The sequence below is a fragment of the Saccopteryx bilineata genome, chromosome 4 (assembly GCF_036850765.1).
Source record: "Saccopteryx bilineata isolate mSacBil1 chromosome 4, mSacBil1_pri_phased_curated, whole genome shotgun sequence".
NCBI lineage: Eukaryota > Metazoa > Chordata > Mammalia > Chiroptera > Emballonuridae > Saccopteryx > Saccopteryx bilineata.
The window spans coordinates 204546163-204568620 of record NC_089493.1 but is presented as its reverse complement, the minus strand read 5'-3'; the positions used below and the strand labels follow the sequence as shown (position 1 = coordinate 204568620).

Below are 22458 nucleotides of genomic sequence, written 5' to 3'. Positions count from 1 at the left end.
CAAAGAGTCCAGAGAGATAGAGGGTAGGATAGTAAATCATGGAGGAAAGAGTGGAATGTGGTGGAGGGAGGGGGCAAAGGGGTTATCAAGGAGAACAAGGGGGGAGGGAGGCAGATATATTTGGGGGTACACTTGTAACTATGTAAACATAACATTAAAATCAATAAAAAGAAAAAATGTAGAAAAACAGAAACTTAACATTGAACTGGTCTTCTGTAACACTGCTTCTGTAGACTCAACAGTTGAGTCTCATATTGTTATAGTTGATTGTACTCTTGTGCAGTATGCATACCAGTATTTGATAAAATAATTCTCTTCAACATTTATTTTCTTGTTTGAGTGCAATCAGCAGTCCTTGGAGCTCTGCAGACAAAAGAAAGAAAAGGTTAATGGGAATTCATATGAAGTAAACAAGTTACAGTATATCAAGATTTTGTAAGTTGATCTTTTTTTATCCTGCTCCAGAGACATTCCATTTTTTCCTGCCCCAAACTAATTGTAATTATACCATGTCTATGTCCTATTCCTTTCCTTTAGGTATCCCTGCCTCTATAATCTTGAACCTTCTATAATTTATCTGTTTGTTCCCTGTATTTTTCTGAAGTGAGAAGTGGGGAGGCAGAGAAACAGACTCCCACATGTGCCTGACTAGGATCCACCTGGCATGCCCACCAGGGGGAGATGCTCTGCCCATCTGGGGTGTTGCTCCGTTGCAACCATAGCCATTCTAGCGCCTGAGGCAGAGGCCATGGAGCCATCCTCAGCACCCGGGCCAACTTTGCTCCAATGGAGCTTTGGCTGTGGGAGGGGAAGAGAGAGATACAGAGAGGAAAGATGGAGAAGCAGATGGGTGCACCTCCTGTGTGCCCTGGCTGGGGAATGATCCTGGGACTTTTGCATGCCAGGCCGATGCTCTTCCACTGAGCCAACCGGCCAGGGCCTTATAATTAATCTTTATTTTAATAATTTCCAGCCTGATCTGTGGTGGTGCAGTGGATAAAGCATCGACCTGGAATGCTGAGGTTGCCAGTTCAAATCCCCTGAACTTGTCTGGTCAGGGCACATATGGGAGTTGATGCTTCCTGCGCCTCCCCCCTTTCTTTCTCTCTCTCTCTCTCTCTCTCTCTCTCTCTCTCTCTCTCTCTCTCCTCTCTAAAATGAATTAAGTAAAAAAGATTAAAATAAAATAAGACAAAAAATAATAATTTCCAGATATTTCATACCTTTATGGAGATTCAAGTCTCTATTGTATCATATTCTTTCATCTTAATAGCTTTAATATTTTATATAGTGTCTTCTGGTAATAAGTTCTCTCAGCTTTTGTTTGTCTGAAAAACCCTTTATTTCAACTTCACTTAGAGAGGTTATTTTCATTGTTGTAGAATTCTGGATTCATCATTCTTTTCTTTCAGCACTTCATTGTCTTCTGCATTGTTCAATTTGTGATGAGAAACCTCCTGTAATTGTTACTTTTATTCCTCTGTATGTAATATGTTTTTGAGTTTTTTGGATCTGTGGTTTAATGTCTTTTATTATTTTTGGAAAAACTTCAGTCATTAGCTCTTCCAGTGGTTTTTCTGCCCTTTTTTTCTTTTGGGAATCTAATTATACATGTGTTAGACAGTTTGTTATTGCTGCACCAGGTCTTGAATACCCTGTTGTTGTTGTTGTTGTTGTTATTGTTTTTTCATTGTTTTTTTTTATCTCTGTGCTTCTATTTGGTTAATTTCTGTTGGTCTGGTTTCAGATTCACTGACTTTCATACATCCATGTCACATTCAACTGAGGAGCTTGTCATAAGCGTTCTTCATCTCTGTTACTAATGTTATGTGTGCCCCCCCCAGCAATTCCACTTGACTCTTACAGTTTCCATTTTTGACTAAAATTCACCATGTGATGATGCATATGTTCTCCTTTTCCATTTAGGCCTTCAACATAACTATTTTATATTTCTTGTTTGATAATATGAATATGACTATTGATTGCTTTCTCTCCTGACTGTAGGGTTTTTTCTTGCTTTTTGGTACATTTTGTAACTTTTTTATTGAAGGTTAAAATAAAGGTAAATAGCATTTACTATTTACAGTAAAGGTAAATACTGTAAAATTGTGAAAATAAGTCTGACTCTTGCTAGACCGTTAGTATAGGAGCTTTCCAAACCTCGTCTTTTGGCTCACTTATTGATATGGTTACCGTGAGTAAGTATATTGCAGACCTTAACACTTCAAGCATTACCTTTTGCTTAGAGTTAGGGTTACCTTTTGCTTTTGTTGTTAGAGGGTTTATTCATTGTTTCTGCTCTACCCTCAGCTTTTGGTCTCTTCTATGTACCTTTGCCTTAGAGCAGGGGTTAGGAACCTATGGCTTGCAAGCCAAATGTGGCTCTTTTGATGGCTGTATCTGGCTCGCAGACAAATCTTTAAGAAAAAAATAATAACGTTAAAAATATAAAATATTCTCATGTATTACAATCCATTCATTTCCTACTGCTCATGTTTATGGTTGCGGGTGGCTGGAGCCAATCACAGCTGTCGTCTGGGAAAACACCAAATTTTTATTGGATAATGCGTAATGTACACGGGTCTTTGTGAGGTCAGGAAGTAAACTTCCCTCCTTTTAATCAAGTAGTCAGCTAGCTAATTGCAGAAACTCTTTTGACGAAGAAGATGGCTAAAAGAAAAAAAGATGAGGAGTATTGTACTTTTCAGCAGGAATGGACAGAGGAATTCGCCTTTGTGGAGAGAGCAGGTTATGCAGTATGTCTAATATGCAATGATAAAATTGCATGGATGAAAAGGTCAAATATAAAGCGGCACTTCGACACACACCATACTACATTTGCATCGAAATATCCAGTGGGGGGCAGCAGGAAGAAAGCTACTGTGCAGAGTGCAAGCTAGTCAGCAGCAACTCCATGTTTGGACCCAAAAAGGTAACTGGAATTTGGCTAGCTTTGCTGGTGCTTTAGCAATTGTGAGAAACAGAAAGCCATTCACAGATGGGGAGTATGCCAAAACATTCATGCTTAATGTTGCCAGTGAACTTTTTGATGACTTTTCTGATAAAGACAAGATAATCAAATGAATAAAAGACATACCTCTGTCTGCAAGAACTGTTCACGATGGTATCATCATGATGGCAAATCAAATTGAGGCAACACAAGTGAAGGACATAAATGCAGCACCATTCTTTTCTCTCGCTTTGGATGAGTCAACAAACATAAGCCATTTATCCCAGTTCATTGTGATTGCAAGGTATGCTGTTGGTGACACACTACGTGAGGAAAGTCTTGCTGTTTCGCCTAAGAAAGAGACAACAATAGGGGAGGATTTATTCAAGTTCTTCACTGAGTTCACTAAAGAAAAAATATCTACCGATAGATAAACTTATTTCGGTGTGTACTGATGGTGCTCCGTGCACGGTGGGGAAAAACAGAGGATTCGTAGCGCTTCTTCGTGAACATGAAAAGAGACCCATCCTAAGTTTTCACTGCATCCTACATCAGGAGGCGCTTTGTGCTCAGATGTGTGGCGAGCAGCTTGGTGAGGTGATGTCACTGGTCATTCGGGTGGTCAACTTTATTGCTGCCCAAGCTTTAAATGATCACCAGTTTAAAACACTGCTGGATGAAGTTGGGAATAATTATCCTGGTCTGCTTCTGCACAACAATGTGTGTTGGTTGTCAAGAGGGAAGGTGCTCAGCTGTTTCGCGGCTTGTGTGAGCGAAATCCGGACTTTTCTTGAAATGAAAAACATCGAGCATCCTAAGTTAGCTAACACTAAGTGGCTCCTGAAGTTCTACTATCTCATGGACATGACTGAACATCTGAACCAGCTCAATGTGAAAATGCAAAGCGTTGGAAATACAGTCTTATCCCTTCAACAAGCAGTGTTTGCATTTGAAAACAAGCTGGAACTCTTGATCGCTGACATTGAAACAGCTTGTTTACTACCCTTTGAAAAACTGGGAGAGTTTAAAGATGCATGCACAAGTGACCCTGTTCAACATCTTGATCTCCAGTAGCTAGCGGGCTTCATATCTAATCTCCTGCAGTCATTCAAAGCACGCTTTGGAGAATTTTGTGAGCACACTCGTCTTTTTAAGTTCATCACCCATCTACATGAGTGTGCAGTGGACAGTGCCAACCTCAGTTACATCCCCTGTGGTTTTGAGCTACAAGCTGCTGACCCGAAGGCCTCAGACATGTGGGTGAATAAGTTCAAGTCACTGAATGAAGATTTGGAAAAACTTGCACGACAGCAAGCAGAGTTGGCGAACAAACACAAGTGGGGAGAAATGAAAAAACTTCAACCCGCAGACCAGCTGATTGTCAAAACTTGGAATGCGCTTCCCGTCACATACCACACACTGCAGCGTGAGTATTGCTGAACTGACAATGTTTGGCTCTACGTATGCATGTGAGCAGTCTTTCTCACATCTAAAGAACGTTAAGACCAACCTACGATCACATTTAACGGATGGAAGTCTCAACACCTGCATGAAGCTTAACCTCACCATGTATCAACCAGACTACAAAGCCATCAGCAAAACCATGCAGCACCAGAAGTCGCATTAATGGTAAGAAGTACTTTATTCATCATTGGTTAGCAACAGCATAACAACGTTATTAAAAAGATTTCAGAGACTTATTGTACTTTAAAAGTGTTGGTCTTACGTAAAATGCACACATTTACTTGTATTTAGTGTTAAACATATTGTATGGCTTTCATGGAATTACATTTTAAAATATGTGGCGTTTATGGCTCTCTCAGCCAAAAAGGTTCCGGATCCCTGCCTTAGAGGGTGTCGGCCTCTACACTCTTGAGGATAGGACAGGGTTCTCTGTTTTTCTTGTTCACCTTCAATCTTGGGCAGACTGTATCCTAGGGTCTCATACAGGAGGTTCTCTCAGTGATCCTGTTTCTCTCCCAGTAGCAGGTAAATTCAGCTTTGTACAGTTGAGGGTCTCATTCAAGAGTTTTCTGCCCCATACCCCAAGGTTAGAGACCTCTACTAGTCTGAGATTAGGACTGTGTTTTTTGTTTCTCCCTTGGGGTTATACAGTTTTATTCTCCTACTTTTCCTCCAGTCATAACAGGTCTTCCTCTGTGCCTGGTAAGATGGGAGGCAGGGATGACAAGATTTGCGGTCCTTCTCTCAGTGGCATGTCTTTTTTCCATATCATAGAAGGATCCTGGCCATGCTCTGTGGCTTTTCCACAGTAATATACTGTCCCCTAATCCAGCAATCCCGGAGCTTCTGCCCCTGTGGAGTTTGGGGCCCGGCACAGTGTTACATGGATGTATTCTGGTTCACTAACCTGGAAGCTTTCCAAACCTCATCTTTTCGGGGTTTTATGAAGACATTGTTACATAACATAGATATGCTTGATTAAATCATTGGTGATTGATTTAACCTCCAGACCCTCTCCCCTCCCCAGTGACCAGGGGGTGAGATTAAAAGCTCCAAATATCTATTCATGGTTGGTTTCCCTGGCAACCAAATCCTACATCTTTTGGGGATTTTCCAAAGTCACGTTGTTAACATAAATTCAGTTGTGGTTGAAAGGGGTTTGTTATGAATAACAAGACACACATTTCACCTTTATAACTCTAAATCAGTTCAGAAACTAAGGACAAAAGACCAAATATTACCACAGAAGATGCTTCCATTGCTTCTATGGCTTAAGTAAGGGTTTGGCTAGCTGTGAGCCAGAAACCATGGACAAAGACCAAAATATATATTTATTATAAATCATAATATCATAGATACATAGTGTGGATTTTTTTTAAAAATGTTGTATGTATATATTAATTTGGTTGCTGAGACTGCCTTGACAAATACTACAGACTGGGTGATTTAAATAATAGAAGTTTATTTTCTTATACTTTTGGAGTCTAGAAGTCTTAGACCAAGATGTTGACAGGTTTATTTCTTCTCAGAACTCTCCTAGCTTGCCACTGCCATCTTCTTCCGGTGTCTCCTCATAGTCTTCCTCTGTGCATGTCTGTACCCTAGCCGCCTCTTCTTATTGGGGCACGCTTCATTGGATTAGGGCCCTTCTTAATGGCCCTCATTAACCTTAATTACCTCTTTTAAGATCTTATCTTCAAATCTAGTCATATTCTAAGGTAATGGGGATTAGGACTTGAACATATATATTAATTTGGGGGCAGGGGGTGGGAGAGGACACAGTCAGCCCAGGGGGTGGGAGAGGATACAGTTCAGCCCATAACTCATCAAACTGAAAAACAGTCTGAAATGTAGAGATCACCTAGGAGAGCACTATCCAGGAGAACTCTGTGACGATGGAAAGTTCTGTGTCTTTGCTGTCCAATGTGGTGGCCACTAGCCTTAAGTGGGTATTGAGTACCTTAAATATGCTTAATGGGACTAAGAAGTTGAATTTTTAACTTTATTTAATTTTGAGTAATTTAAATTTAAATGACCACATGCAGTTAGTGACTATCATTTGAATAGTGCAGATAATTTTATTTATTTAATTAATTAATTTTATTGATTGATTTTACAGGGTGGGGGAAGCAAGAAGTATCAGCTCATAGTTGCCTCACTCTAGTTGTTCATTGCTTGATTGTGTATGTGCCTTGACCAGGCAAGCCCAGGGCTTTGAACTGGTGATCTCAGCATTCTAGGTCGCTGCTCTATCCACCGTGCCACCACAGGCCAGACATGGCCAGTGCAGATTTTGACTAATCTGTTTATTTGACATAGCAGAAACTAAGATCAAAGTGGTTGACATAGTCCAAGATCACACAAACAATTAATGAAATAATTATGAAGTAGGCTGAGTTCTCAAATTCTTAATGGACTTTGCTCCCTATAGCCTATAAAATAAAACTTAGGAAAATAAAATATAAAATACCTCCTTTCTTTTTTCTTTTTCTTGCTATAAAGATATGTGGTAATCTTACTTTATAATTGCAAAACTTTGACAAGGAAATTTTAGAAATATTGAAAATAATTGGTCTTTTTAATTTTTAAGGGGTTTGATATTTGCATATATCATGTTTAAATTAATTCAATAAAACTTGTTTTCAGATTGAAGGAAGGACCTATTTAAATAAAACTCATTTCTGTAGTGGAAAAATAGGTAGATGGTTCTTTAAAAATCTGTAATTCAGTTAGAGCAGGTGAATCAGTGCACACGTTGTTCAGAAAATCTGATCTGAAAAATCATTCCACAAAATCAGAATCCTAAAGAACTTTATTTTTAAAGATAGAAATGGTTTGTTAAATTAATAGCTTAACTGTTTAATTATTTTCTCAGTAAACTTTAGAAACTTTTTGTTTTAAACTAATTTTAGTCATATAAAAGTTATAAAACTGTACAGAAAATTCCGGTATACCTCTCACCCAGCTTCCCTTGATGTTAACATCTTCCATAATCATAATATAATGATCAAAGAGAGTAAATTAACATTGATACAATACTACTAAATGACAGGCACCAGTTTTCACCAATATCTCTTTTTTGTTGTTCTAGAACCTATGCTGGATCCAACATTGCAGTGAAATCTTTCTTCTTAGTCTCCTGCATTCTGTTTCTCTGTCTTAACTCTTCTTGTCACTTTTGAAGAGCATCAGTCAGTTATTTTTTAGAATGTCTCTCAGTTTGGGTTTATGGGATGTTTTCTCATAATTGGGATAAGAGTTACATATTTTTGGCAAGAATATCACAGAAAGGATCTTGTAATGCTGATGTGATGAGCTCTGGAAACCTTGATGATAGAAGCTATGCTTTCTTTTATCTAAAGTAAAAGTATCAGTCCATCAAAACATTTGTTCTTTGATACAGATGACAGCAAAAATGAAAGTGCTGTTTAAAGAAGGCTGTTATCATCACTAGTTAGTTAAGTTAATGGAACAAGGAATTTCAGCAATAGGAATAAACTGTTCAGTAATGAGAAAGAGAAACCACCTTTTTCTTTCAAATGAGGCAATTCTTTCTTCATTATAAAGTTAAGAAAGGTGTCTTCCCAACTAATAGAATTATCTTTGTAATAGAAAATTGTCTTAGTTGAAATACTTAACTGGCCAACTTGTCAGGTAGAACATTAAATGGGGAAATGTGACTGTTTTAAGTTTTGTTCTATCAGTGACACTGGAATTCTATCAAAAATTAAATACTAGTTTCTAAGTCTGGCCAGTCATAGGACCTGAAATCAATTCATTGTAGCAGTTGTTTGTATTTTGAGCATTTTGAAATTCTGAATGAGATAAATCAACAATAATTTTGAGTACTATATTACATGTCCCAAAGCTTATTGAAACATTGAAGCATCCTCACATGTTTTATATGAAGGAATGAAATTATACTTCAGGCTATAATGCTCTTTAAAGTACACTACATTGTTAGGCTTTGTTTATAGATATTTTTCAAGATATAATGTTTATTCCTCAAAAGAGAATGTATAACTCTTCGGTAGATAACCTGTATCCATCAAAATGAATAGAACTTTTCCACAGTGAGCCTACTATTTTGGCACTTTTCATATTTCTTCACTTGCTAAGTTTTCTTCACTAGAATCATTTCAATGAAATATTTATGTTCTTATTTTTCTTGGGTTGTCTTTGAAACATTCATGGACTATAAACCAAATAATAGAACTGAATACTGCTGTCCTTTCAATGTAATAATATTCAGTGTAATACATAGAGTTTTCTTTTATTTTAGTTCAGCAATCAGCAAGCATTGGGAGGCTGAACTGGCTACTCTCAAAGGAAATAATGCCAAGCTCACTGCAGCCCTGTTGGAGTCTACTGCCAATGTGAAACAATGGAAACAGCAACTTGCTGCATATCAAGAGGAAGCAGAACGCTTGCACAAGCGGGTAAGTATAGGACTGCTGTCCATGGAAATTATAGCCAGCAGATTTCCTTGATCAGAGGAAATTTACATGTAGATCCAGCACAGGAACATTGTTTGGTGAGTCCCATTGGTTGTCAGAACATATATGGGTTGTATTATATGGGGGTGTATTGGTTAAGAAAAATGTTTTCCACAGTTTAATGAGAATGAAGAGTATACAACTTTTGGAACTGAAAAACCTGATTTTAAATTCCTATTCTGTCATTTGTTAGCTGTATGACTTTTGCTAAGTTATTCCCCTCTTTCTGCTCAGTTTTCTCATCTATAAAATAGGAACAATAATATATATTCTGTACAATTACTGAATTGACATGTATTTTCACTGAGTTAATGATAACGCTTCTGTTCTTTAAAGAAAGAAAAATTTGAAAAAATAAAGGAAATTTTAAATAAAAGTAATAGAAATACAGGGCAGAAAAAGAAAAATTATAATTATAAATCCCAATGCCATTAACATCGAAAGACCAAAATTTTTTTATAATTTTTAAAGTTCAAAGCATATGTATTCACCTGACAGGAAGCACATGCCACTAATTTCCCTTTAAGGATGCCAGGGAAATGAACTTGAGAGACTGTAGGGAACAGGCTTAGTGCCAGAGCACAGTTTGAGGGGTATAATAGGACCAGCATGACAGGGGAAGTAAGATAGAAATGAAATAGAAACAGGAGGGAGAGTAATAAACCTTGGAAATGTCATTCCTTCCTAAATATAAAAGTTAATTTATGAGAAGGAGGGGGAAAGTTGTTATTAATGGGTATAGAATAGTTTTCATTTCGCAAAGATGAAATAGTTTTGGAGATCTGTTTTACAATAATGTGAATATACCATACAGTACTGAACTGTACATTTTAAAATGGTTAAGATGATAAATTTTATATTTTTTTTTGCCACAATAAAAACATTAAATTAAAACAATTAATTCATAAGATAATAAATACTCATTGAGGAGTTCACATCTCCTTTATGTGCTTTAAGAGAGTTTTGCTTTAAAGAGTGGGTTGAATTTTTTAAAATTTAAGAAATGGCATCTTTTTACTTACTTGCATATTTATAATTTTCAGTGTTCTTCTTTCCTTCCTGTAAATCTAAATTTCCATCAAGTATAATTTTCCCTTCAGCCTGAATAACTTCCTTTAGCATTTTTGTACTCTCTGTTTTAAATACGTCTGTAGAGAGAGACCGTTGTCTTTAGTACAGGTTGCTTTTTCCAGTTTCTTTATGTCTAGTCATTTTTGTTTGTGGAATAGACATTGTAAATAAGATGATACAAGGCACATAGATTCTGTTAGTTTTTTGTTTCAGCAAACAGTTCAGTTATTTATGAATTACTTTGAATTTGTGGAAGTGGACTTTTGCTTCATTAGTCGGTTTACTTTGATTCTGCCCTTATACCTAGGGTGAATCAGTCCTGGGAAATCTTTTTCTCTTAAGAAATAACCCTTCTTGCCTGACCAGGTGGTGGTGCAGTGAATAGAGTGTCAACCAGGACACTGAGGAACCAGGTTTGAAACCCCAAGGTTGCCGGCTTGAGCACAGGCTCATCCGGCTCAAGCATGGGCTCACCAGCTTGTGCATGGGATCATAGACATGACTCCATGGTCACTGGCTTGAAGCCCAAGGTTACTGTCTTGAGCCAGGGATCACTAGCTCAGCTAGAGCCCCCTGGTCATGGCACATATGAGAAAGCAATCAATGAATAACTAAGGTGCTGCATCAAGGAGTTAATGCTTCTCATCTCTCTCCCTTCCTGTCTCTTTCTCTCTCTCTCTCTCTCTCTCTCTCTCTCTCTCTCTCTCTTGCTTAAAAAGAAAGAAAGAGAGAAAGGAAAAGAAAGGAAAGGAAGAAAGAAAGAAAGAGAGAGAGAGAAAGAAAGAGAAAGAGAGGGAGGGAGGGAGGGAGGGAGGAAGGAAGGAAGGAAGGAAGGAAGGAAGGAAGGAAGGAAGGAAGGAAGGAAGGAAGGAAGGAAGGAAGGAAGGAAGGAAAAAAAGAAAGAAAAGGGAAGGAAGAGAAGGAGGAGGGAGGGAGGGAGGGAAGGAGGAAAAGAAGGACGGAACAAAGGAAGGAAGGGAGAGAGAGAAGGAGGGAGGGAGGGAAGAAAGAATCCTTCTTGGGTTCAGTGATAAGCTTGAGGTGTTTACCAAGGTCCTCTAGTTTGTTGGCACTCAAATTTGAAGATCCGTGTGCTGAGCACTGCCACAGTATAGCTCTTTCAGCCTTCCAGCTTCCCCCGTCTCCCTGGACTCCTTAGAGCAGGGGTCCCCAAACTTTTTACACAGGGGGCCAGTTCACTGTCCCTCAGACCGTTGGAGGGCCGGACTATAAAAAAAACTATGAACAAATCCCTACGCACACTGCACATATCTTATTTTAAAGTAAAAAAAAATGGGAACAAATACAATATTTAAAATAAAGAACAAGTAAATTTAAATCAACAAACTGACCAGTATTTCAGTGGGAACTATGGGCCTGCTTTTGGCTAATGAGATGGTCAATGTCCGGTTCCATATTTGTCACTGCTAGCCGTAACAGGTGATATGATGCGCTTCCGGAGATATGATGCGTGCATCCCCCGTCACCGGAAGTAGTACTGTACATGAGCCATGCTGCGCTTTGTGGCGCTGCCACATACAGTACTCCCGGAGCACAGGATGAGGATGGATCCTGTGCTCCTCTCACTGACCACCAATGAAAGAGGTGCCCCTATCGGAGGTGCAGCGGGGGGTCGGATAAATGGCCTCAGAGGGCTGCATGTGGCCCACGGGCCGTAGTTTGGGGACCCCTGCCGTAGAGTCTTATCTCTGCCAGTTCAGATTCCAGGGAAGTCTAAATGCTTATTTGGGGGCTTTCTTTCATACAGTTTTTTCAATTTCTAGCTATTCTAGGTGTTCTGAGACATTTCCATATTTTCAGGCTTCTCAGAGAGCTAAGATCACAGATTTTTGCTAGAGTTCAAGTCAAGCGATACAGCCAAACTGCAGAGTGCCTTTAGGCAAAAGGGTGTGTAAATAGGTATCTCACCCAGTGTGATTCTTGCTTACAGTGTTTTGTCCAATTTGTCACTCACCAGGGTCTTCAAATAGTTGATTTTTACCTTCTTCCCATGATTTGTAATTATTACCTGTGGAAAAGTTAATCCAATAAAAACTACTTATCAGAACTGCCACTCCCCATAACATAATTTATTATCTAATTAGACAAGGAAACTGGTATATCTTAAACAATAAGGAAATAATTCCCAAGGTTTTTGACTAGGTGTTCAGTATTGTGATCCAGAGGCCAGGGGAACCCTGACCACTTGAGTAAAGTAGGAATGGCTTTCTGGAGAAAGTACATTCTGAGCTGATGGTTTAGGGCTGTGGTAGTCAACCTGGTCCTTACCGCCCACTTGTGGGTGTTCCAGCTTTTATGGTGGATGGTAGCGGAGCAACCAAAGTATAAATAAAAAGATATTCTGCCAAACTTAGCGAAAATCTGACATAAAGTACTTGGTAATTATTATTATATGCTTTAACTTGCTATAACTCTGCTTTATAAATTTTATAAAGTAAAATGACTTCCCTACTTTACAAAGCACCATTACTGTGGAACCAGTGGGCAATTAGAAAATTTTACTACTAACAGAGATACAAAAGTGAGCGGTAGGTATAAAAAGATTGACTACCCCTGCTTTAGGGTTTGGTAAGGTCTGAGTGGTTTACAGAGGTAAGAGAATACAATTTAGTGAAGTTAACAAGATCGGTATGCATGTGGATTTGTTCTTAGAACAAGGAATCTTGCCTGCTTATAGTGAGAAGTACATACTGGCTATCTTGGGCAATGAGTTCGTTAAGTTCCTTGGGGCTAGTGTATGGAGAACCTGAGAGTTTAGATCTGATATTGTAAAGATGAACAAATGAAAAGTTTACTGGAGGAATTACACAATAAAAAATGAATGTTAACAGTTTAGAGAAGACACAAAAGTAGACAAAGAATTTAAGTCCACTGACAGGTCATTGCTTTTGTTTAGGTCTGGATGACAAGGGTTTACACAAGGCTATTAGAACATGAATACAAAGGAAGAAAGTGACAGAATGTGCTGGTTAATTTGTTATTGGAAAATGTAAGAGAGATTTGCTCTATTTCCTTAGTAGTCTAGAATACTGTATTCTAGTCAGTCAAAATGACCCTGTTCTGTATAAAGAGCTGTGAGGGGTGTGTGTGTGTGTGTGTGTATGTATGTATGTTTATGTTGAGCTCTGTATTTTGACTCTCTTGGGATGGTATAACTTTTAGAGACAAGGCCCTTTTGTGTTTTCTCAAAAATTAGTGTTTATTATAAGTTATGTTGCTATTGGGCCCTCAGTAAATTCATACTGAAGAAAGAACTACTTTTGGCCTTAAGAGACACTATTAGCCTGACCAGGCGGTGGCGCAGTGGATGGAATGTCGGACTGGGATGCGGAGGACCCAGGTTCGAGACCCCGAGGTCGCCAGCTTGAACGTGGGCTCATCTGGTTTGAGCAAAGCTCACCAGTTTGGACCCAAGGTCGCTGGCTTGAGCAAAGAGTTACTCGGTCTGCTGAAGCCCCACGGTCAAGGCATGTATGAGAAAGCAATCAATGAACAACTAAGGTGTCACAATGAAAAACTGATGATTGATGCTTCTCATCTCTCTCCGTTCCTGTCTGTCTGTCCCTATCTATCCCTCCCTCTCTCTCTCTCTCTGTCCCTGTAAAAAAAAAAAAAAAAAAAAGACACTATTAATGTGAAGACATTTTAATATCAAATGATTTAAGTTGTATTTTAAGCATATCTTTTTTTCCAGATTCTCCTACATTTTGGAAATGTTTTTAAAAAAATTCTCTCTCTCCTGCAAGGCCAGTTTTCAATTTAATTTGAAAGCTACATACAGATGGAAGGCAGATGACTTTATATGATTTTGAATGTTTTGAGAAGAAATATTTAAAGACTTTCATTCTAGGGGTTCTCTACTGTCATTAATCACTTAAGTTATCCTATCCTTTTTATGACCAAGCCATGTAAATATTTATTTTCTTTGCTCTTTTTTTGTCCTAAATTGTATTTATTCCACCTTATGCTCAAAATTAATTTTATATATTGATGCAAAATTCATTATTCACCTATTAAGGGCCTATTATCTCTTCAGTAAGAAATCCTTTGACATTGTCATATAATTTAACCTGTGCTCTCATTTTAGGTGACTGAGCTTGAATGTGTTAGTAGCCAAGCAAATGCAGTGCATACCCATAAGACAGAATTAAATCAGACAATACAGGAACTGGAAGAGACACTGAAAGTGAAGGAAGAGGTACTTGCTACTTTTCACTTATCTGTAATCTAGGTAAAATATGTATACAAGTATCAGAATGTAAATGTATGTACTGTGTGGAATAAGATAAGGTTGTGTAGGTTTCTTTAGTATGAAATTTTTCTCGAATGATATTAACCTTGTTCACATTTTCCCCATCCTCTTTTCTGTTGTTATGAACTAGGGCGAGGCAATCAAGCTGAGATACTGCTTGTTGCCGTCTGTATGAGCGTAGCATTCATCAATCAACAGAAAGATATTAGAAGTTATATGAATTTTACAAGCTGTTGCTTTCTCTGGCTTTCAGTCAAAATACTTTATGTCACAGGGAAGAATTATATCCATAAAACTTGAAACAACCTTGAAATATTCAGGTTGTTTCTGAGCATTGCTATCCCAAAGCCACCACATCAGATGTTGCTTTTTTCTTAAGATTATTCTGCACTAAACAACATACCTATAAAAATGAATTTACTGTGACTATTTTTTCACTCTTGTAATATTCATAGTGTTCACTTTAGGTGGATAAAATTTCTTTTTTTTTTTTTTTAAGAATCACAAGTTTGGCCCTGGCCAGTTTGCTGAGTGGTAGAGCGTCGGCCTGGCGTGCAGAAGTCCCGGGTTCGATTCCCGGCCAGGGCACACAGGAGAAGCGCCCATCTGCTTTTCCACCCTTCCCCCTCTCCTTCCTCTCTGTTTCTCTTTTCCCCTCCCGCAGCCAAGGCTCCATTGGAGCAAAAACGTTGGCCCGGGCGCTGAGGATGGCTCCATGGCCTCTGTCTCAGGCGCTAGAATGGCTCTGGTTGTGGCAGAGCAACATCCCAGATGGGCAGAGCATTGCCCCCTGGTGGGCATGCTGGGAGGATCCTGGTCAGGTGCATGCGGGAGTCTGTCTGACTGCCTCTCTGTTTCCAACTTCAGAAAAATACACACACACACACACACACAAAAATCACAAGTTTATTAAAAAGTTTATTAAAAATATTTTACAAATCTCTGATATAATTTCTTTTTTTATTAATTAATTAATTAATTGTGTTTACATAGATTCTAGTGTCTCCCTGAATGAAAATTTCTTAATTTTAATAAAAGTCATTTTAGCAATCAAAAGAAAAACAGTAATTTACCTCTGTAAAAATCACATAAAGAAATGTTTTTAAGTCATTTTTTAAAAGAATTAATAATTTCAGAGGAGAATGGGGTCTTCTCTTTCTTTGATATTGCTTAAATGTTGTTAAAGACATTGCTTTACTTTTTCTAGGAAATAGAAAGATTAAAACAAGAAATTGATAATGCCAGAGAACTCCAAGAACAGAGGGAATCTTTGACTCAGAAACTAGAGGTGAGCTACAATAAAATTTTTATTCATTTCTGCATAGAAAGGCATCAATCATTATTTCACATAGTAATGACTTTTTCTCTGAAACTCCATTTTGTAGGTTCTTGGTCTGTTTTCTTTTCCAGGACTTCTGATTCATGGCTAATCTTAGATTTTTAAAAATTAGTTGATAATTTATTTCATCTAGGTAGCTTATAATCATCATAGGTAATCATTTATATATTGTCATTAGTAAATTAGTATAGAAATTTCAACTTTTTAACATAAAATTGTCCTGAATTTAAAGAAAATTTCTCAAATGTTTTTTTTTTATTTTTTATTTTAATTAATGAGAGGCAGGAAGGCAGAGACAGACTCCCACATATACCCCAACTGAGATCCACCTGGCAAGCCCCTTACCAGGTGATGCTCTGCCCATCTGGGCTACTGCTCGGCAACTGAGCTATTTCAGCACCTGAGGCGAGGCTGTGTAGCCATCCTCAGCACCCAGGGCCAACTTTGCTTGAACCATTTAAGCTGTGGCTGTGGGAGGGGAAAAGTGAGAGAGAGCTACAGGGATGGGGAAGGGGTGGAGAAGCAGATGGTCATTTCTCCTGTGTGTCCTGACTCGGAATCAAACCCAGGGCTTCCACATACCAGGCCTATACTCTACTGCTGAGCTGACCAGCCAGGGCCTCAAATGGTTTTCATTCCATTTAAAAATTTCACATTGCTCATTTTCACATTGATTTATTATATGAATTAAAGCAGTAGTTGTACCCTAATGGAAATCCAGTTAGTGCCCTTTTTATTTCTTCAATCTAATTAATTTCACTCATTTTTTTCTGCATAAATAGCATGCTTCTAATTTGTATACATGTGTTCTGTGTCAGTGGTAGTCAACCACAGGTAGGAAGACTTTTCAAAATTTATTACCAAAGTTTCCTCTTGCCAACTCAGAAGCATTTATCACACCCCCATGGCTAACTGCCTTAAGAAGGACTAGGGTAAGTGGGACCTGAAAACCCAGGGCTGGAAGGAATACCTCAATTATAATGAAGATGGCCAGCATTCATTGAGTATTCACTATGTATCAGACACACTGCACTAAGCACTTTACTTGTAGTATGCATTTAATCTATATGAGTCAATGAGGAAACAGAGGCTTGAATAGGCTAACTTTTGTCCAAGCTATATTTAAATGGAGGCAGTCAAATTCTCTGGCAATATAGAGCCTCATAAAGAACACAGGTTCCGTACATGAAATCAAATATTTCCCTTTCCCTCTCCTATCACTGACTTTTCAGTAGACTCAGGGGATATTTAACAACATGTGAAGACATTTTTGATTTTCACAACTAGGGCAGTGTTACTGATATGTTATAGGTAGAAGCCAGGGATGCTGCTAAACATTGAGTAATCAGCCCAAAATGTCAGTAGTGCTAAGGTTGAGAAATCCTGGTGCAGAACTGAAATATGAAACACGTAAGCAGGGCTGGAAAAAATGGGGAAATTCAGTTGTTTTGTCTTTTTGTTTTTGCCTTTTTCAGCACTTGCTTTAATTCAGGTTATATGATAAGCACTGACATACATTAGCTCTGATTCTCACAGTAACAGTATCCCCACTTCCAAAGAGGAGGCAGTACAGTAGTTTAGAGATGTTAACAAGTTTGATCAAACACTTAACTAGAAAGTAGTGAGGCCCAGATTTGTTTTGATTCCAAAGTCTGTTTTTTCTGCATGACCACACTGCTTCAGGCAGCCAAGTATTCAACCTGTTCCTGACAGTTCTTTTTTTCTTTTTGTTGAATTTATTGGAGTGATGCTGGTTAACAAAATTATACAGGTTTCAGGTGCACAATTCCACAATACATTGCCAGTACACTGTTCTAACAATTCTTTTTAAAAAATTTTAGTTATATATACATTTACATTGCCCCAGGTAAGCCCAGAGACAATTTATTCATATTAAATTTATCAATGTTTTCATCATCGATTGAGTAATAATTGAATATTACAGTTGGCACCTGGAATTGTTAGTATCAATTCTTACCTACACAAAAATGAGGGGATCAGGGAACGTGCAGATTCTCAGCCTTTTGTACAGTGCATTTTCACCAATGAAGTAAAAGTTGGGTTTGCATCTCATTTGCATAATTGAACAACTTTCTTTGACTTGTCTTTTGCTTTTCTGATGTTCTTGTTTAATAAAAAAATCAAATGCTTTTTATTATCGCTTCATAGTCATTTTGAAATATCCCCTAATTTTTGTGAGCAGTATATTTTTTCATTATCAAAAACACTTATCAAAACATTCTACTCGGGGGAGAAAAGAAAGCTTCTACCTGGACTAGGACAGGGAAACTTTCAAAACACCTAAGCATGAATTCTCCAATGCCAAGTAATGAAATAAAGTAATGTGTATTTTTTTCATTTTGGAGGAAGTCCAAAAGTCCCAACACCCTTGAGCATCCATTCACAAGTTCAGTCTAGAAAATTGCGATCATTACATTCCTTGAATAGTAGAGGAAGTACTGAAATTGCAGTGCATGGAATCGGGTTGTTAGTATGAACATAGAAGATTCATAGATACAGGTAAATTAAAAAGAGAATGATAAGATTTTTCTAATTTCCAAGTTGTTTTTCCCAGTACTTTCTTTTGCCTCAGAAAAGTCTACCTTTCCCTGTGTGGCTTCTCTTTCCCTTTACTGTGCTATCCTAGTAGGTTCCCTTCTCTCTTTCCCTTTCACCCTCTTTTCCTTAGAAATACTGCCTTTCCAAGATTGCCTCCTCATATCTCGTGTGACTGTTAAGTCCTTTTCGGTAGTCTGTTCTAGTCTACCAAGACTTTTTTGTTTGTTTTTCCAGTATTTTGGCACTTTCCAGTTTTTCTTTCTTAGGGTTATTAGAGTTCAGCTTAAGCCTTTTGATCGGCTCTTCCCTCTCCTGTGCGCAGCCTCCACGACCCTGCCTAGCCCTTCACAAAGGGTTAGAGTGAGAGCCTGAAAAGTCTCTCTGCTGGAAATTGGTGCTTATATTCTCTAATTGTATGTAATTTGAAGTGTATCTCACCCAGCTACATTGAAGCTGTGGAATTTGTGCGGTTTTACTTGTTCTTATTGCTGGTTTACATAGTTCGGAAGGATGTTTGGAAGATAGCAGTGTACACAGTCAGAATTACCTCAGGTTCCCAGAAGTCAGTTCTGTTTACTTCTTTATTACCAGTGTCTTCCTTCTAGGATGCATTAAAGCAGGGACTATCTTTGTTAATTTGCTGCTCTATTTTCAATCCTAGTACATAGAAATGATTATTAAATAAGTCTTCAAAATTTGTGTTTTTTACTTATTTTGATGATTTTTATATCCTATTATATGAATGTTAATAATCTAGTAAGATAATATAACTTGTAAGAGTTTAAGTTATGAATCAGATATCAATAAAGACAATATTCTGTACTTTTATTTAGATTAAATGATACAGGATTTTTTTTTCCTGAAGTTGGAAATGGGGAAGCAGTCAGACAGACTCCCAAATGCGCCCGACCGGGATCCACCCAGCATGCCCACCAGGGGGCGATGCTCTGCCCATCTGGGGCATTGCTCTGCCGCAATCAGAGCCATTCTAGCGCCTGAGACAGAGGCCATGGAGCCATCCTCAGCGCCTGGGCCAATTTTTTTTCTCCAGTGGAGCCTTGGCTGCGGGAGAGGAAGGAGAGGGGGAAGGGTGGAGAAGCAGATGGGCGCTTCTCCTGTGTGCCCTGGCCTGGAATCGAACCCGGGACTCCTGCACACCAGGCCGATGCTCTACCACTGAGCCAACCAGCCAGGGCCAGCATTTTTTTGTTTTTAGATTTTATTTATTGATTTTTAGAGAGAGGAGAGAGAGAGAGAAAGGTGGGAGTCAGAAGCATCAACTCATAGTAGTAGTTGCTTCTCATATGTGCCTTAACTGGGTAAGCCCAGGAATTTGAACCAGCAATCTTAGCATTCCAGCTCGATGCTTTATCCACTGCACCACCACAGGTCAGGCAATACAGGATTTAAATTTATAGAAAATGTCCCTGGCTGGCTAGCTCAGCGGTAGAGCATCAGCCCAGTGTATGGAAGTCCCAGGTTTGATTCCCTGCCAGGGCACACAGGAGAGGTGCCCATCTGCTTCTCCATCCTTCCCCCTCTCCTTCCTCTCTGTCTCTCTCTTCCCCTCCTGCAGCCAAGGCTCCATTGGAGCAAGGATGGCCCGGGCACTGAGGATGGCTCCATGGCCTCTGCCTCAGGCGCTAGAATGCCTCTGGTTGCAGCAGAGCAGTGCCCCAGATGGGCAGAGCATCGCCCCCCGGTGGGCATGCCGGGTGGATCCTGGTCAGGCACATGTGAGAATCTGTCTGACTGCCTCCCCACTTCTCACTTCAGAAAGATACAAAATAAATAAATAAGTACATAAATAAAAACTTATAGAAAATGAATCTATGTAGTCCCATTGATGGTCATAATAATTGTTTAAATTTTTAAAAAATCACTCTAAGGCCCTGGCCGGTTGGCTCAGCGGTAGAGCGTCGGCCTAGCGTGCGGAGGACCCGGGTTCGATTCCCGGCCAGGGCACACAGGAGAAGCGCCCATTTGCTTCTCCACTCCTCTGCCGCGCTTTCCTCTCTGTCTCTCTCTTCCCCTCCCGCAGCCAAGGCTCCATTGGAGCAAAGATGGCCCGGGCGCTGGGGATGGCTCTGTGGCCTCTGCCCCAGGCGCTAGAGTGGCTCTGGTCGCAACATGGCGACGCCCAGGATGGGCAGAGCATCGCCCCCTGGTGGGCAGAGCGTCGCCCCTGGTGGGCGTGCCGGGTGGATCCCGGTCGGGCGCATGCGGAGTCTGTCTGACTGTCTCTCCCTGTTTCCAGCTTCAGAAAAATGAAAAAAAAAAAAAGAAAAAAAGTCACTCTAGTGTTCTAGGCCCATATCTAACAAACACAGAATTTGACCTTACACCCTCTAGAATTTATACATACTTTCAGTTATTGGCCTTGAAAGCACTTGAAAGGCAGTTAGCAAATTCTAGCCTTCAGCACTCTATTTAGGGTTACACCAGGCCTCTGGGTGTCCCATAACATGCTTACATATCAGTAAAGGAGAAGAGAGAAATAGTAGGACAAAAATGACAATAAACAGAAGAATGAGTTAGGAGGGACAATAAAAGGCAAGAAGGAGGAGAGGGTTGAAAAACACAGACAAAAGTAGAAACCTGGAAAATGCCACTAGCCAGGGCTCCAACTGTGTGGTGCTGGCCCTGTGCACTCGGTGCTCCCTCTGTGCAAGGGTCACGTTCTCTGCTCCGCAGACCAGCCTCGTCAGCGTTGCACTGGCGGGGCCCATTCGTTACCTGCCTAGTAAAATTCCTCCAATCAGAAGAATGGCTTAGAGCAGGGGTCCCCTGGCTTACACAGGGGGCCAGTTCTCTGTCCCTCAGACTGTTGGAGGGCCGGACTGTAAAAAAAACTATGAACAAATCCCTATGCACACTGCACATATCTTTTTTTTTTTTTTTTTTCTGAAGCTGGAAACAGAGAGACAGTCAGACAGACTCCTGCATGCGCCCGACCGGGATCCACCCGGCACGCCCACCAGGGGTGAAGCTCTGCCCACCAGGGGGCGATGCTCTGCCCATCCTGGGCATCGCCATGTTGCAACCAGAGCCACTCTAGCACCTGGGGCAGAGGCCACAGAGCCATCCCCAGCGTCCGGGCCATCTTTGCTCCAGTGGAGCCTTGGCTGCGGGAGGGGAAGAGAGAGAGAGAGAGGAAGGCACGGCGGAGGGGTGGAGAAGCAAATGGGAGCTTCTCCTGTGTGCCCTGGCCGGGAATCGAACCCGGGTCCTCCGCACGCTAGGCCGACGCTCTACTGCTGAGCCAACCGCCCAGGGCACAGATCTTATTTTAAAGTAAAAAAACAAAACGGGAACAAATACAATATTTAAAATAAAGAACAAGTAAATTTAAATCAACAAACTGACCAGTATTTCAATGGGAACTATGCTCCTCTCACTGACCACCAATGAAAGAGGTGCCCTTTCTGGAAGTGCGGCGGGGGCCGGATAAATGGCCTCAGAGGGCCGTAGTTTGGGGACCCCTAGAGAGTATGAGACTCCTAGAGAGAACAATGCAATTTTAATAGCTGAAGGAATTTGTTTTGCTCACTCCTGTTGAAAATGTTTGGATGTTTCATTGATTGGCAAGGAGAACAAGGGAGCCTTTCAATTTTAAAGGAATGCTTTAGCGGGCAAACTGGGTGGTGCCTGGTTGAAGTGGGTGTTTTCCAGTGAATGACATTTTGCCTATTTTTATAGTTGGAAACATTCTACTCTTAAGCTTATTGTTTAAGCAGGCAAGAGAGCATGTTATGCAGTCATGAGTGGAATTTTTAGATTTGATCTCAGGGTCTGTTTTCTCCCTCATAGTTTAGAACCTCCATGAACTTGGCTTCTGCAGTTATAAATATTTTTTTGGATTCATATTATGCTCTGTTTACTTATCTTCATTTTTTGGATCATTCAAAGGAGATTAGAAACAAACCTGCTAAACATCTAACAGTAAATACTTCAAGATTAGATTGGCATCCTTAAATTCTTTATATATAAGTCATTATAGCGGTTTTACTCCTTTTAAAATATCTTCCCAGGCTCTTGCAACTCATCTGTGGCATCCTTGCTTAAGCCTGAGTCTTAGTTATTTCTGTCAAAGTATGTGAACATTTCTTTATGTTTAGAATCCTAAATCAGTTGTTACTTTCTTTTTTTTTTTTTTTTTTTTTTTTTTTTTATAATTTTATTTTTTTAATGGGGTGACATCAATAAATCAGGATACATATATTCAAAGATAACAAGTCCAGGTTATCTTGTCGTTCAATTATGTTGCATACCCACCACCCAAAGTCAGATTATCCTCTGTCACCTT

The 22458-nt window shown here is 39.6% G+C and overlaps 1 protein-coding gene across 1 annotated transcript in view; it reads left to right on the top strand.

Annotated features, from left to right (window-relative positions):
* HOMER1 (homer scaffold protein 1) overlaps positions 1 to 22458 on the top strand; it is a 180958-nt gene that overhangs the window by 143680 nt on the left and 14820 nt on the right. Inside the window, exons 6-8 of the mRNA XM_066273654.1 lie at positions 8697 to 8853; positions 14090 to 14200; positions 15462 to 15542. Coding sequence (XP_066129751.1) covers positions 8697 to 8853; positions 14090 to 14200; positions 15462 to 15542 — 349 coding nt within the window. The remainder of the gene's footprint in view (positions 1 to 8696; positions 8854 to 14089; positions 14201 to 15461; positions 15543 to 22458) is intronic.